Source organism: Mycena indigotica (genome assembly GCF_014461135.1).
Source record: "Mycena indigotica strain 171206Taipei chromosome Unknown Mind.scaff0007, whole genome shotgun sequence".
NCBI lineage: Eukaryota > Fungi > Basidiomycota > Agaricomycetes > Agaricales > Mycenaceae > Mycena > Mycena indigotica.
The window spans coordinates 1,676,997-1,690,495 of record NW_023503006.1 but is presented as its reverse complement, the minus strand read 5'-3'; the positions used below and the strand labels follow the sequence as shown (position 1 = coordinate 1,690,495).

Here is a 13,499-nt window from a genome sequence, read left to right as displayed (position 1 = left end):
TTGTAGAGCTGGCACCACCGAGCCCTCGATGCTCGCCATTGATCGGTGTGCAGTCGGCAATTCCGATAAGATTTGTCACGCAATCCTACATGGAGTCTTCGTAGCCACTTAAATGATTTTCTGAGCTGAAATCCTATTCTACATGTACAATAATCCCTCGGATACCAATGTATACACAGTCGAACACGGTCAAATACCTCCTTATTCTTCTCACGTGATCGCGATTTGCCGGACTCCGAGTCGCCGGACGTGACAAGCGTGACACTCGGTAGTATCGTTTGCCCGCCATGCTCTTCCAGTCCCTCTTCGCGGCGACCCTTCTCACTTCTGCATTCGGTCAAGACTATTCTGCCGCTCATAATACCACGCCAATAGTCGGGACTTGGTCATCAGGAACGCAACGCGTAGTCCCGGGCCCAGTGCGTTAAATTACCCCTTCCTCTACTTAAGCTTGTTAACGTTGCTCTCGCAAGGGCTTCGCGAATCCCGCCCAAGAAACTTTTACTTATCCCCCTACCGCGGGAGTTGGCTTTTCCTTGTAAGAAATGTCTTGCCGGGTGTCGTTATCGTTGCCTAACTGGCTTTCCCAGCTCTGACGATGGCTGGTATGAACTTGCACGGTACCGCTACGTCGCCAACGGTGTGTGACCCGTCGTGCTCTCATGAAATTCTTCTTAACTCGTCATGTCGCAGGCTCGCATCCTGAATGCATCGTCGGCACTCTCGTCTGGGCTCACGGCAACTACAATCTCCTCGACAATGGCTCCATCATCCTCAATCCCATAGGCGACGGCTACCAACAGGTGCAATCGCCATGCAACAAGGACAACTCCAACTTCCTTCAAAACTATAACCTCACGGAGCTCTTCGTTTCGTGGCGCATTTACACGGACCGTACATTTGGGCCAAAGCTGCATCTGTACCAGTGGGATGGCTCGCCTGTGGCGCCGCTTTTCCGACTGTCAGAAACGCCGAATATGTTGCCCAAGCAGAAACTGAGGAATAATGAGGCCCATACGGTCACTTCGACGAGCGACGGGTTGATCACGGTCCAAACAGTTGTGTCCCGAGCATCACAGAACAAGAAGCGACATTCGGAGGCGACAGCGAGAGGGTGGCAGTTCTGGAGGTGGTAGTTTCCATTCGTTTTGGTATTTCGCGCAGCTACAGTCTCTTTAATTACTCATGGATATTAATGGTTAGATTTTTCCAGGCCAACTTGTTTATAACTAGCCTCTCTCCTCCACGAGCCTCTTCAACTGCTCTAACTCCCTCTCCTTTTCTATCAACCTCAGTTTCCATTTATCTTCATCAGCCAGAAGATTCCGCTGTGCATCTTCGAGCCTGTCAGCCTCCTCTCTTTCCATTTGTTGCGTAAACTCCGGAGTACCGCCTCTGCTTGCTGCCAGTCCCTGCATATGGGCCAGATGGAACGGGACAGGCTTCCTGCGAATCTTGACGAGCGGCGTGGGAGGATGTTTCGTGAGCGTGTCCAGAAACGTGTTGAACGGCTCGTTGAAGACTAACTCGTCATATTGCCAACTATGCACCGGACCAAGCTTGACCGCGACATCGAGGGGTGGGATTTCGGGCTCGCCGGGTGCTGGCCAGGGATGCAGCTTCAGGTGGTGGTAGAACGTGATAGGCTTCTCTGCGGCGTCGGCGACGAATGTTATCTTGATTTGGATCTCGAATTCACCCCAGCTGCAGCGAGTTAGAAGAAACAGAGCGGGTAAAAGCAACCGCGACGCGTACCCAGTCTCCGTCACCTCAAAAGGCGGTCTGTCAATATCTACAATGTGATTAGTTCAGTCCAGACAAAGTGAGGATCATAGCACGTACTTCGCACTGGGTTTGCATACGTTTCGTGCAACTTGAACGTCACCCGTTTGATGAAGTACCCCAAGTCGTCCGCTCCGCCCACCATTGTGCTCTCTGGGTCTTGGTCAGCGGCGGTGGCGGCGCTTCGGACCGCGACAGTCCATGTATGCGTGTGGTCTGGCGCAGTCGCAGCAAGTTGTTCGCGTTGTTTGGGCGTAAGCACCGACGCAACGTTGCCATAGATGATCGGACGGTGAATACTCAGGTTCTGGACTCAGGTATGAGACAAAAGCAACCAACGAAAGACAGTGAGCAAACCCGACTTTCATTCGTTCGCGTGGCACGGACATGATGGAAGTGAGAGGCAGGCTGGGAACGGTCACATGATGATTCACACCAGCATTTATTACAAAAGAGATATTTATGTAGGACCATAAGTAAGTGCTCATAAGGGATACTACAGTAACGAATCGAGAGAAGTGCCAATGTAGACTTCGACGCCATTTATTTGTAGCTGTCGATAGCCGGAAAGAGACGCAAATGGTAGTCGCAAACTGGCCAGTTCAGTTAACTTGACCACGAAGCTGAGGAAGTCCAGACAATGAACAACCCCTGCCTGCGCAAGCACATTCCTGTTTAACGCGGCCTGGGCAACAAGTTCGAGCACCGATGTGAGCGTGGCTTGATTAGCCAGCGTAAGCTCATCATAACCAATAGCGAGTTTTCTTAGACGCGGAAGGAACGTCTCTCGCGCCGCTAATCCACTGAAGAAAGCTTGCGCAAAAGGTAATGTCGGACAAGAGAGGCTCAAGTCCTCTAGCCAGCGCAATGAAGGTAAGATCTCCTGGCAAACATCCAAGCACTCGTGGGGGAAGCCAACTAGGTTGACATGCATTGTGGCGAGCGGAGGGATATCCGAGCGGCGCATAAATGCTCGCAAGGTGCGCTCTTCCAATTCCTCTGTCTTTAACGTGTCGAGTTTGGGCAGGGTGAGAAAGTGGAGTAAATGGAGAGTCTCTTGACGATCTAACCGTTCTTGCTCCATGACAGTGAGTCGTTGGAGATTGTGATGAATCAGCTTGTCGCGTGCTGGATCTCTATGGTCTTCGAGGCCAAGAGTGACATCCAATGATACAAGATTTGGGATGAGGCGTAGCACTTCGAGCACTTCATCCAGAAAATAGTCGTAACATTGAAAGTCAGTGAGTTGCTGCCAAGGAAGAGTTATGTTCGCGGGTAGGATTTGGTCAACATGGACCTGGGTCAACTGCGAAGTGTCAACGAAGACGTCTTTGAGGTCCACCGGTTCCGCATAGATTTCATCCTCCTCGTCCTCGACGGTGATTTCCAATTCTCTCAGAAAACGCATTTTGAGTGGGAATGATTTGAGGAGTGCAAGGTTTCTCGCAGTGAGGGTAAGGGATAAGGAGGAGATGTGATGTGCATGTCGCTGCAAGCTGGTCATGAACTCTGGGAGGTCCACACGGGCCAAATCACCGCCCAGGACGATTTTCAGCGCGCTTCCGCGATTCGGGCGAAACCAGGTTTCTAGGAGCTCGCGTAGCTCCTGATCATCCCATTCACCTAAACACAGTCGTAACGAACGCCAGAGCGCAGGAGTCGAGGCCGCGATGTGGGCCCACGTCCGACAAACGCGGGTCAGAAGCAGCGGCGCTTCATATATATCGGCCCACGAATCCTCCGGGAGGCAATGGACAAAGATTTCCGATGTTAATTCAGGTGGGAGGGTTAGGATGGGATAAACTGCTAGTTGAGAGAGCTTGGACTGCACTGCGAAGCGCGATACTTCTAAGTCATAGAGCACTCGTCGTTGTAGATCGATTTGTTGGTTTATTTGGTGGAGTTCAGCACGGAGAGCGGAGGTGGCCATCGAAGTCGAAGGCCGACCTTGTGTCTTACTTTTGACATGCCAGTGGTCACGGCCTGGTCACAATGACATATAAAAATTTATAGCTGCATTGATCCTGCAGAGCACCAGTACACTACCATTCATATCAGCAGACCGTCGCCTATCGCAGCCTCTCTCATGACTTCAAGCTCTGTCCATGAGGGAAGCTCATAGATCATCGGCAGGTCGTTCCAAAAGTTCATCCTTGCCTCGTTGTGCTTCTGTTTGAGCTCAAATCTACATCGGGTACACGCATGACCAAGGTATTGCCATTGCTCGTAGTCCCAAAACTGAAGCGGCAATCGTTGGCAATCGCGGCACTGGTCGTTTGCTTCGTATAGCGCATTCAGGATAGCGAAGGTGCATTCTTGAGGCGATGTGGGGCATTGCTTGGGAACCTCGGGGTCACCTAGTTCACGAACAATATCCCAGGTCGCCCCCATTTGCTCTTCGGACCCGCGCAAAAAAGCTCCCTGGTCTTGCGTGCTCAACTGGTAGATCTTGCCGTCGGCGGCGCGGAACGGGCCGGTCCCCACAATTTTAAATTCCGTCGATAGATGATAAAAGCTGGTGGGCAATGTCCAGGTCGCTTCTACCTCCCTGGCGAGTAGGATGCAGGAGATGTAGAACTCGGGGCCCATCGACTCGGGTTTGGTCCAGGAGATTATATTCGACGGGTTCTCGTCTGCCTTCTGTGTCGTATATTGAGCAAAGTCCCAGCTTTCGAGGCTGGTCACGAAATATGAGCTGAAGTGTACGAGTGCACGCTTGTGGATAGAGTCGACAGCATATTTTTGTCCAAGCCGAAGGCAGCCACGGAGAACTTCGTAGGTCGTGCGCGCGGGAAAGGGCAGGAAGAAGCTGTCAGTGAGTGGTCAGCAGCGTGAAGCATCTTCGTAGATCGGCGACTCACTCTACAATGAACAATGCTTTTAGAAAGGGAGTCACTTCCTCTGCATCATCATGGAGTTTCACCAGAGGCAGGCCCTCTACCGTCTCTGCTTCAGCTGGCTGTGGGAACCCCAGCATGTCGTGAAAAACTGGCGAATTTCGTGCCATCGTGCCTCGATATACTTTATACTGAGTGGCCCCTGCTTGGAGGACGATGTTTCCGTCTTCGAACCATAACTCTTCGCAGCGGTGTGTTGTGGAATCGACTTCCATGGAGTTCTTGTGATGATGGTTAGAAGTAAGCCGAGTGACCGACTATTGTCCTTATCATATCGCTTATGTCAGTCAGTCGTTCTGGTCCGTGTTTATGATTTGAATATCAAGGATACAAGAGTCGCAGTTAAATTCGAGTTCGTTTGAGTCCTTGGTCAACCAATCCAGCTAATCAGTTGGCTTCTGCGTCCGTGAAGGGTGTGGTCGCAAGTCCAACCTGACTATTCGTGGTATCATAAACCGAATAGAAACGTTGAAGGAATCCGAATCCGTCTAGAGGGTAGATTAGCGTGAATAGTTCAAGGCAAAAAACCACGAACTGATGAAATCGAGACCCTGACCACTTGGACTGCCTAGATCAGCAGTAATGAGATAGATCTTATCCTCCTCGCCTCCAAGGGTCGAGTTCAATGAGCGAGGCCAGATTTGTGCATTTGGCGTCAGTTCAAAAATGGTCTTCGAACGTTAAGCCGCTTTCATGAGAAGAATATCAAAAGTCGTACCCCTCCAACTTCGAAGAACAGACTCTGGAGGTCCTCAAATTGACTTTCGGTGAGTGTCAGCAGACCGGTGGTGCTAGAGCAGTTTAGACTCGAGATGGTGAGCAGCGAAGAGGCGGTCTTACTTGTCAAGTTTTGCGCCAGTTGCTTGTTGGTACGCCTGGAAGGCATCCGTCGCCAGGAGAAGTAGTGTGGTTCCGGTATCAACCTTGGAGATGTGAAACGAGTGGACAATCAGCAGGAATCATCGTACTATACCAGCCGTAGAGCTCAAAATAGTTGAATCGTTGCCGTACCTTCAAGTTGGCTCAGTAATTTTCTTTAAGGAGCAATAAACCTATACGTGATACTCTGGTCAATTCCCCAATATCTGAGCGTTGGTTAGTCGGGAAATCAATCAAAAAAACCCAAGATCTTACTGGCTAGCGGGCGAAGTCGAGGTAATGGGCACAAAAGTGACATCTCCAGTGGTCTTGGCTGTGTCCACCCCGCCGAAGTCGAGCTCGCCATTCACAACAGCGTCAGTAGAAGCGGAAGGGACGTAAGAAATCCCAATAGACTCCGTTGCAATGGTTCCTTGAGCAAAGAGATTGTCCGTGACAGTAGGAACGCTTGATACACCGCTGACAGTAGTGCTAGTGAGATCGACTGGGCCAATGCTACCATATACGTAAGTTAAGCCAAGGCAAGATAGATTAGGCGCACCCCAAGATTCCATCCACATCGTCGAAGCCTTGCGCAGTAGATGCAACACCTATTGACTGGTTCTCGATAACGAGGGTTGGAGACAGAGTGACTTGATCGGTATCTGCGGCGGCGGCAGCTTAAGCAACATTGTTTGCAGAAGGGAACGGTGGATTGTACATTCGGTGCCGCTGAACTAGAAAAAGGAAATCAGTCAAAAGGTTGAATACGAGTTCTAACTATAAATACTGACCGACCCAGAGCCATAGCTAACGTTCTAGAGACTTGTGATACTTATTCCTACTCTGGGAGAATGATACATACGACTGCCTTGCGAGTATCCTGAACGCCTCCCGTCAGTGAGATGAATGTCATGCGGAGAATAACACACACCGTGCTCGTAGAGGTGGGGGTGTACTTCTTGCCAGCCCCAATCCAAGTATTGGAACTTCCTGTCATGAGAAGTAGTGAGTTTTGATCAACCATTCGTCTCGAGTAACGCACCAGTGTCAATGAGTAGAGTATAATCTGTCGCAGGAGACCCAACCCCGACACTGATGGTGTAGGTCACGGCTACAATCCTCCTGAGCCGTTCAGAAGGAAGAGACAGTTGCGAACCAAACCTGCGTCGGTGACATCGACCGAATCGGAGCCATCCGAGCTGGCGCCGGTGGCGGCACCTCCTCCCCCATGGCCATGACGGTGGCGGTCCTTCGCTTTGTGGAAAGCAGCAGGTCCATGGGGAGAGAGGCCGGCCAGCAACTTCTGCGCGCGGGCTCGGTCCTTTGCGAGAATGTCTTGCGCACCACTGGATGCAACACGCGCGGAGAAAGGAGCAGAGAACATTGGAGGGTTGGTTGGATCCTGAGAAGCGTGGGCCACTTTATACTCCTCCAAGGCCTGTGGCTGGCGTCATATCAGGGTTCTGTTCGGACGGCGTCATTCGAGTTGTCTGGAACACGCATGATAATTTTGGGGGGAGAGATAGCTGTAAATAACCTTTGGCATAAAATTAGCCGTATCCAATCTGAGGAAGAACGAAAACCTGGACTATCGGTCAAAACCCAAAGTGGTTGACTCGCATGGGTCAGGGTGCTTGGATGTTACTGTAGACGTCGAACTGGCAGCAGGTATTGAAGTGGGAGTTAGTGAAGGCCACTATGTAGACTGCAGAAGCTCGCCCACACTCCAAGTCATCGTGCATCATAGTTAGAAGAAGCAAGTGCCGAATTTGGATTTGTTGACGTCAAGAACGCGATCACGTGAGTGACTGATTTATGGTCCGCTATTCAAAGCTACCATGAATTCTCCAAACCTTGCCGATATATTACAGCTAGGCCTCAGCTCAGGCTTCAACAAAATCGCGTTCATCCTGATCCTATCAACAACCAACCCAGGTATTTATTAGTATTATGCAGAGTAGAGGCCTCGGAATAATCAACACCAAGGACACCCTGTTACTGCTCAAAACGCACCACACTTGAATATTTTGTGGAAAACCACTTTGACCAGTCGGTGATTAGATGCGTCCTGTCGAGGAGAAGTTTCGTCGAGCAGAAGTAATGTGCGATATCAGGACCCTCGTCCAATGTGTTGTGCCTCGAGATCTCTGCCAATCCAATGCAGCGAAGCTATGGTGTTGGGCAATGTGATGCTTTGACAAGTCGAGGTTTTCATTTTAATTTCTTGGAGGTGATTATTATCCCAAATGCCCAGATAAGCAGAATCATACCATTCTGGGAGTGATGATTTTCAAGTCGCATATGAGAGAAACACGAGATTTTACTTCCCCACGATTCATGGATCGTCTATGAAAATCAGCCTTCTAATGTCTCTATTGGCCTGTGTCTATGCTGCTCAGTCTTTCCGCCTGGCAAAAAACGTGCACATGGGCAAGACCAGGGACGCTTTGCAGCCGCTAAGTTTCGTGAGCGCTAATCCAATGGAAGATATGATTACGAACGGGAGGATTAACGAACCACGCCGTTTCCTAGTCCTCTTCCTTCCACTTGGAGAGGACATACGCATGCACGGGAGCGCCAGCCTTCCTCACCAGCGCTGGTTCTTCTTTCGTCCCAGATTCCGACACGATCATCTTTTCCCGCGTGACGCCCCAGTCGCTAGTCCTCCAATGGCGGTGGTGGAATCGATGAGCCGGTGAAGCCCCAGAGGCCGTCTTGGTCAATGCGGGCTTGGATAGATGGATCGATCAAGCTAGGATGAAAAATGGGAATTTTAGTCCAGACAAGTGTATGGGTAACCGAAGCCGGAACGGAGTATGGCCAGTCGTTCGTGATGACACTGAGATATTCACTAGGCATGCTCGGAGAGAGATAGGGAGGTGAAAGGCTGGTAGCGGTTGACTGAAGGTCTGTCAGTGCAGTCGCAATGGAAGGTATGTCGTCTTGCGGAAAGGGCGGACCGAGCAACGAAAGCGTATCTGGCATGCCCCATTGCAAGCGACGATTGACGAGATAATTGACTATTCTTGCAACGCCGATGTGAGTGCCTGGCTTATAGTGTTCAGGTTCACGCACCCATTGAGCCATGTTCTATCTTTATTCCTGCCACCCAAAGATTATAGCGCTGCTGCAGAGCCTTGTGGCGTTTGAGCAGTCCAAGGTCACCGGAATTAACAAAGGCGCGAAGCTGTTCCCATGTAAATTGTGCAGGGTAGTGAACTCTCAGTTCTTCTCGAGTGGGAGGGCCAGTTCCGATAGGCACAGCAACGACCGTCTTCGCTGCGGTCATCAGCAAACCAAGCGCGTCACACCGCGTCACACCGTTCTCAACACCCTTCGACCACGATAAGCAGATGGCGGCCTACAACGGGCAGAAGATGTTCTATTTTGAAAGCCTTACCAACCAGGCACTGGGATGCGCCTTCCAGTTCGAGAAAGCCCTATATAAGTGATTGAGGCCAACGTAGATGCATGAGCAACTGCATTGTGCAAGCGAGTCTTCTCGATGACCCAGAAAACTCTTGTATTCGTAAGTATTCTAACCACTCCACAAGCGGAAAACCTCATCTAGAAGTGCTAGGTTACTGGCGCGTCGGGATTTCTTGGCTCAGTTGTAGTTCATGAGCTGCTTCAAGCCGGCTATGCAGTTCGAGCGTTGGTTCCCTTCTTACTGTTCAAGGATAAGTCCGCTGAAATTTGATAGGTCGGCTCGAGGAGCCAAGGTTCCCCTTCTCCAGCAGGCCTTTGCTCAATACCCGCAATTTGAAGCCGTCGAAATTGCCGACCTCAGGACCGCGGATTACACTGAAGCTTTTCAGGGAGTGAATGCTATTATCCACACAGCAGCTCCCGTCGCTGGTCGGGTTGGTTTTGACAGCGAACTGGCTTTTAACAGTGCTATTGATGGATCGCTTCGTATACTCCGCGACGCAAGTAAGGCTGGAATCAAGAAGGTCGTTGTAACTGGGTCGATAGTCACGTTTCCTAACGGCTCGTATGGCTCTAATGGTCAGTGATGTCAGTGAATTCTATTGCAGCTCATACTAACACTTGTAGATTGGGTTGGCGTGACGAAGGAGGAGGCCGTCAAGGGTAGCCTGTTCGATATCTACATTGCAGAGAAGAAGTTTGGGGAGCAAGCAGTCCTCGAATATGCCGAGCAGAATCCTGACATGGACATCACTATTTGTTTGCTTTTTGCATCTTCTGTCGAGCTGTTCTGACATTAGCTCAGTCTGCCCCACTTGGATCTTTGGGCCTCTTTCACCTGGCTTCGAGTCCATCGTGCCTTCTCCTGAAGGTGCTTTTGCAGCCTTTTCCACCAACGGTTTTGTCTACCAACTGCTCCGCTCGGATAACAAAAACTACCATTACTTTCCTGGCTCCATTGATGTGCGAGATGTGGCACGTATTCACATCACTGGCCTCACCGCACCCACTCCGAATGGCTCTCGTCCCCGTCGGGTTCCAATCGTCTCCCCATACCAGACCGACTTTCGCGAAGCCATACACATTATTCACGACGAACGACCTCAGCTGAGGGAGCGTCTTGCCCATCCAGATACAGTACCTCGTTGGACAACGTACAAATGCGATGTGGACTTGGACGCGCTCGAGAAATACTTTGGCTATCCGCTATCTGCGTTCAAAACCTGGCGTGAGACGATTCTTGACGGAGTAGATCGGTTCATCGAAATAGAGAACTATTGGAAGGGCAAGGGATTTGAGTTCGAGGTGCCTGTTGAACCGCCGGTGTAAAGACAAAGATTCGAGAAGTACTCACAGTTGTACTACATATCCATACTTGTTTTTTTTACTCTAGGTCGAGTCGTCGTCACGTGTGAATGTCACAAAATGACTGGTTTCATCTGCTAGCACTTCCACGGCCTTTCGAGCGCTCACCTGGGAGACAATTTTTTCGGCTTACCGTAATACTGAACCACGTCCGGATCCTGCTTGACTGTTTTGGCCACTTGCAAAGCGACTCGGAGCGCGTGAGCAACTTCAAGTTGGACAATATCGCGAGACAACCATGACACACTCCCTTTTCGCAACCACTCGATGTCTGTGGCTATAGGCAAACAGAGCAGTGAGTTGTCATCGTCAATTAAGCTGTGTCTCCTCTCATCTCACATAAAGCTCCGTTGCATGGTGAATCATGCAACCTGAATTCGACATATAGCACATAAACCACGCGCTCATCTCGCATATGCATTTGCGACCACATCACCGAGGCGTGTCACCGTGTCGCATGGCTCGAAGTGATCTGCATCGTCCATTCTCCCACCTTCCGGAGGGTCCAGAGGCCAGAAAATAAATGGTTCTGGACGTCTGCGACGACATGGCCAAGAAGATCTACCTCCGCTGCGGACTACCCCGCATTTAAGAAGTGCGGGGTAGAGAAGGGTTAGAGAGGCAGGACGGATTTGACCGCTTCGGCAGATGTTCCCGAAATAACTCTCAGACTCGATGGCGGGTGCCAATTCTATCAAGGGACCCATGATTCTCTCATGAATGGGCCGACAGCAACATCTCGCAACTACCTCCGACGAGCCTTCTTTTAAAAAGAGATGTTGCCAGTCGTGGTCTTTACACCGAGGTTCCCCATACTCTCCTCAGGCAGCCCGGCACGCAATGCTCCTCTCAAGGGCTCTCATTCCTCTTGCGTTGGCCTTCCTGACTGCCGGAGCTTCCATCGAGTCCCGCGCCAGTGCACCCAAGGTTACACTCGACAGCGGGGTGTTCACAGGCAAGGTCGGCTCTTCAAACACACAGAGCTTCCTCGGAATCCCCTTCGCACAACCTCCGTGTGTGACCATTCTAGTTGTCCGCTCGTTAATGATGCTCAACTTTCACCCTAGTGTCGGGCAACTGCGATTCCAACTCCCACAGCCGATCCCAGCGTATAACGGAACACATACAGTCACCTCCTTTGGACCCGGCTGTCCACAGCAGGCATTCAAACTACCGATTGTCGATGGGCTACCGCAAGAGGTCTTGGATTATATAACGAACACGGCGTATGGTATTATATTCCCATCGGATGAAGATTGTAAGTCTTTGTCCTTGCGGAATAATATGCAAAGTTGGTTGACTTGCAATTGTAGGCCTGACTATCAATGTGATCAAGCCAAATACCGCAACTTCGTCGTCCAAGCTCCCTGTTGTCGCCGTTCGCATAGGCTTCTCCTGATCTTTCGTTTAGCTGAATGCAATCTAGTGGATATTCGGTGGTGGTTTTGAGCTGGGGAGCCCTGCGATGTACGACGGAACGGCTATCGTTGAACGCTCGATCTCCATGGGCGAACCCGTTGTCTACGTGTCGATGAATTATCGCGTGTCAGCTTTTGGCTTCCTTGCAAGCAAAGAAGTACGCGCCGCAGGTATCGGTAATCTTGGCCTGCAAGACCGTATGTTCTCCCTCCACTTTTTGCCCCCCTGTCTGATTTGTAAGAAAGAACGGCAAGCGCTGCGCTGGATCCAGAAATACATTGGTGCTTTCGGAGGCGACCCGACAAAGGTCACAATGTGTGTTGCTTTCCGCGTGTGTGAAGTGTTGTTCAACTTGGTTTAGCTGGGGCGAATCCGCAGGTGCCATCTCCGTCGCGTTGCAAATGATCGCCAACAACGGCAACAACGAGGGGCTGTTCCGCGCCGGCTTCATGGAATCGGGCTCACCTATTCCAACCGGCCCTCTCGAAAGCGGACAGAAATGTTTGTGCCGAGATATTCGTCTGTCAGCCTCATTAATATTGACATGCATCAGACTACGATGCCATCGTTAAGCAAGTTGGCTGTTCAAGTGCCGCAGACACTCTTGCTTGCCTACGGACAGTCCCATATGCAACACTCAAAGCAGCACAGGACGCTTCACCCGGTATTTTTGCCTACCAGGTGATATCCCAACCGTTTGAGAATGCAGGCTCATGTTTTCTAACAGTCACTCGCACTCGCATGGCTGCCTCGGGAAGACGGCGTTTTCTTGACCGACAACCCACAACGGCTCGTGCAACAAGGCAAGGTCGCGAATGTCCCCTTTGTCACCGGCGACTGCGATGATGAAGGCACACTGTTTTCGCTATCGACGCTCAACATCACGTAGGTTTCCGCCTCTCCATAATATTATTGCTAAACCTTTATTCTGCACAGGACGGACTCACAGTTCATCAACTGGGTCCACTCCAACTGGGTCCCGCAAGCAACAACCGCGCAAGCTAATACCTTTTCGTCGCTGTATCCTTCCTCACTCAGCGACGGGTCGCCTTTCGACACGAGCATTCTTAATGGACTCACGTCGCAGTTCAAGCGTATTGCTGCCTTCCAGGGAGATGGCGTGTTCCAGGCTCCCAGACGATTTTTCCAGCAGTCGCAGTCAGGCAAACAGAAGCAGTGGGGTTTCCGTCAGTATTTTCTCGTCCCATTGAATGCCCTATTGAACTCCCGTATTTCCAGTGAGCAAGCGTCTCAAAGCCGTTCCCTTCCTCGGCTCGTTCCACGCCTCGGACATCCTCAACGTCTACTTCGACGGCGAGCTGACCGACTATCTCATCAATTTCGCCACCAGCCTCAACCCGAACGGACAGACGGTGCCGAACTGGCCGGCGTACACGACCGCAACGCCGAATCTGATGACATTCCTCGATGGGCTGTTCCCAACCACGATCACACAGGACACCTACCGCGCAGACGCAATGGCGTTCTTGACGAACATGACGCTTCAATTCCCGCTTTGAGTGGGTGTTGTATTGTAAAACACTTATGTACCACTTATGTATGAATATCTGAGCTCACAAAATCGCGTCCAAGTTGGAACTTAATTCAGATCAGTGACGTAACAACTTGAAAAAAACCTTCTGCAGTTCCTACCACTTTCAATTTGGCATCGGAACTCTGGGAAGGCGGAACTCAGGCTGGCAGGAGTCTCGGGAGCGTACTCCACACCCTGCGCATATTCAGCTC

The 13,499-nt window shown here is 50.9% G+C and overlaps 8 protein-coding genes across 8 annotated transcripts; 3 read left to right on the top strand and 5 right to left on the bottom strand.

Moving 5' to 3' along the window:
- Positions 1-272: 272 nt before the first annotated feature.
- Positions 273-1,136, top strand: MIND_00823800 (uncharacterized protein; the record flags this gene model as incomplete). Its single annotated transcript, XM_037364909.1, has 4 exons — positions 273-419; positions 474-538; positions 591-640; positions 694-1,136. Exons 1-4 carry the CDS (start codon positions 288-290, stop codon positions 1,134-1,136), a joined length of 690 nt encoding a protein of 229 aa, XP_037218151.1. The 5' UTR covers positions 273-287.
- A 93-nt stretch (positions 1,137-1,229) lies between these two features.
- Positions 1,230-2,171, bottom strand: MIND_00823700 (uncharacterized protein; the record flags this gene model as incomplete). The annotated part of the gene is made up of 4 exons (XM_037364908.1): positions 1,230-1,704; positions 1,756-1,792; positions 1,843-2,089; positions 2,145-2,171. The coding sequence occupies 4 exons, from the start codon at positions 2,169-2,171 to the stop codon at positions 1,230-1,232; spliced, it is 786 nt and encodes a 261-aa protein (XP_037218150.1).
- Positions 2,172-2,278: 107 nt separating this feature from the next.
- MIND_00823600 (uncharacterized protein) lies at positions 2,279-3,712 on the bottom strand (the record flags this gene model as incomplete). The annotated part of the gene is made up of 1 exon (XM_037364907.1): positions 2,279-3,712. One exon carries the CDS (start codon positions 3,710-3,712, stop codon positions 2,279-2,281), a length of 1,434 nt encoding a protein of 477 aa, XP_037218149.1.
- A 119-nt stretch (positions 3,713-3,831) lies between these two features.
- On the bottom strand, positions 3,832-4,915 carry MIND_00823500 (uncharacterized protein; the record flags this gene model as incomplete). The annotated part of the gene is made up of 2 exons (XM_037364906.1): positions 4,644-4,915; positions 3,832-4,591 (listed from the first exon to the last, which is right to left on the bottom strand). Exons 1-2 carry the CDS (start codon positions 4,892-4,894, stop codon positions 3,832-3,834), a joined length of 1,011 nt encoding a protein of 336 aa, XP_037218148.1. The 5' UTR covers positions 4,895-4,915.
- A 151-nt stretch (positions 4,916-5,066) lies between these two features.
- MIND_00823400 (Acid protease) lies at positions 5,067-6,924 on the bottom strand (the record flags this gene model as incomplete). Its single annotated transcript, XM_037364905.1, has 14 exons — positions 5,067-5,167; positions 5,215-5,350; positions 5,398-5,470; positions 5,520-5,602; positions 5,648-5,690; positions 5,738-5,764; positions 5,814-6,053; positions 6,100-6,217; positions 6,259-6,274; positions 6,332-6,355; positions 6,403-6,420; positions 6,472-6,530; positions 6,583-6,651; positions 6,702-6,924. The coding sequence occupies 14 exons, from the start codon at positions 6,922-6,924 to the stop codon at positions 5,067-5,069; spliced, it is 1,230 nt and encodes a 409-aa protein (XP_037218147.1).
- A 1,274-nt stretch (positions 6,925-8,198) lies between these two features.
- On the bottom strand, positions 8,199-8,829 carry MIND_00823300 (uncharacterized protein; the record flags this gene model as incomplete). The annotated part of the gene is made up of 2 exons (XM_037364904.1): positions 8,199-8,560; positions 8,616-8,829. 2 exons carry the CDS (start codon positions 8,827-8,829, stop codon positions 8,199-8,201), a joined length of 576 nt encoding a protein of 191 aa, XP_037218146.1.
- Positions 8,830-9,045: 216 nt separating this feature from the next.
- Positions 9,046-10,298, top strand: MIND_00823200 (Epimerase domain-containing protein; the record flags this gene model as incomplete). Its single annotated transcript, XM_037364903.1, has 5 exons — positions 9,046-9,069; positions 9,121-9,194; positions 9,244-9,548; positions 9,597-9,728; positions 9,775-10,298. The coding sequence occupies 5 exons, from the start codon at positions 9,046-9,048 to the stop codon at positions 10,296-10,298; spliced, it is 1,059 nt and encodes a 352-aa protein (XP_037218145.1).
- A 756-nt stretch (positions 10,299-11,054) lies between these two features.
- MIND_00823100 (Carboxylic ester hydrolase) lies at positions 11,055-13,273 on the top strand (the record flags this gene model as incomplete). The annotated part of the gene is made up of 10 exons (XM_037364902.1): positions 11,055-11,347; positions 11,402-11,592; positions 11,648-11,712; positions 11,761-11,950; positions 11,999-12,068; positions 12,115-12,254; positions 12,307-12,434; positions 12,481-12,638; positions 12,690-12,940; positions 12,993-13,273. The coding sequence occupies 10 exons, from the start codon at positions 11,055-11,057 to the stop codon at positions 13,271-13,273; spliced, it is 1,767 nt and encodes a 588-aa protein (XP_037218144.1).
- Positions 13,274-13,499: the final 226 nt, after the last annotated feature.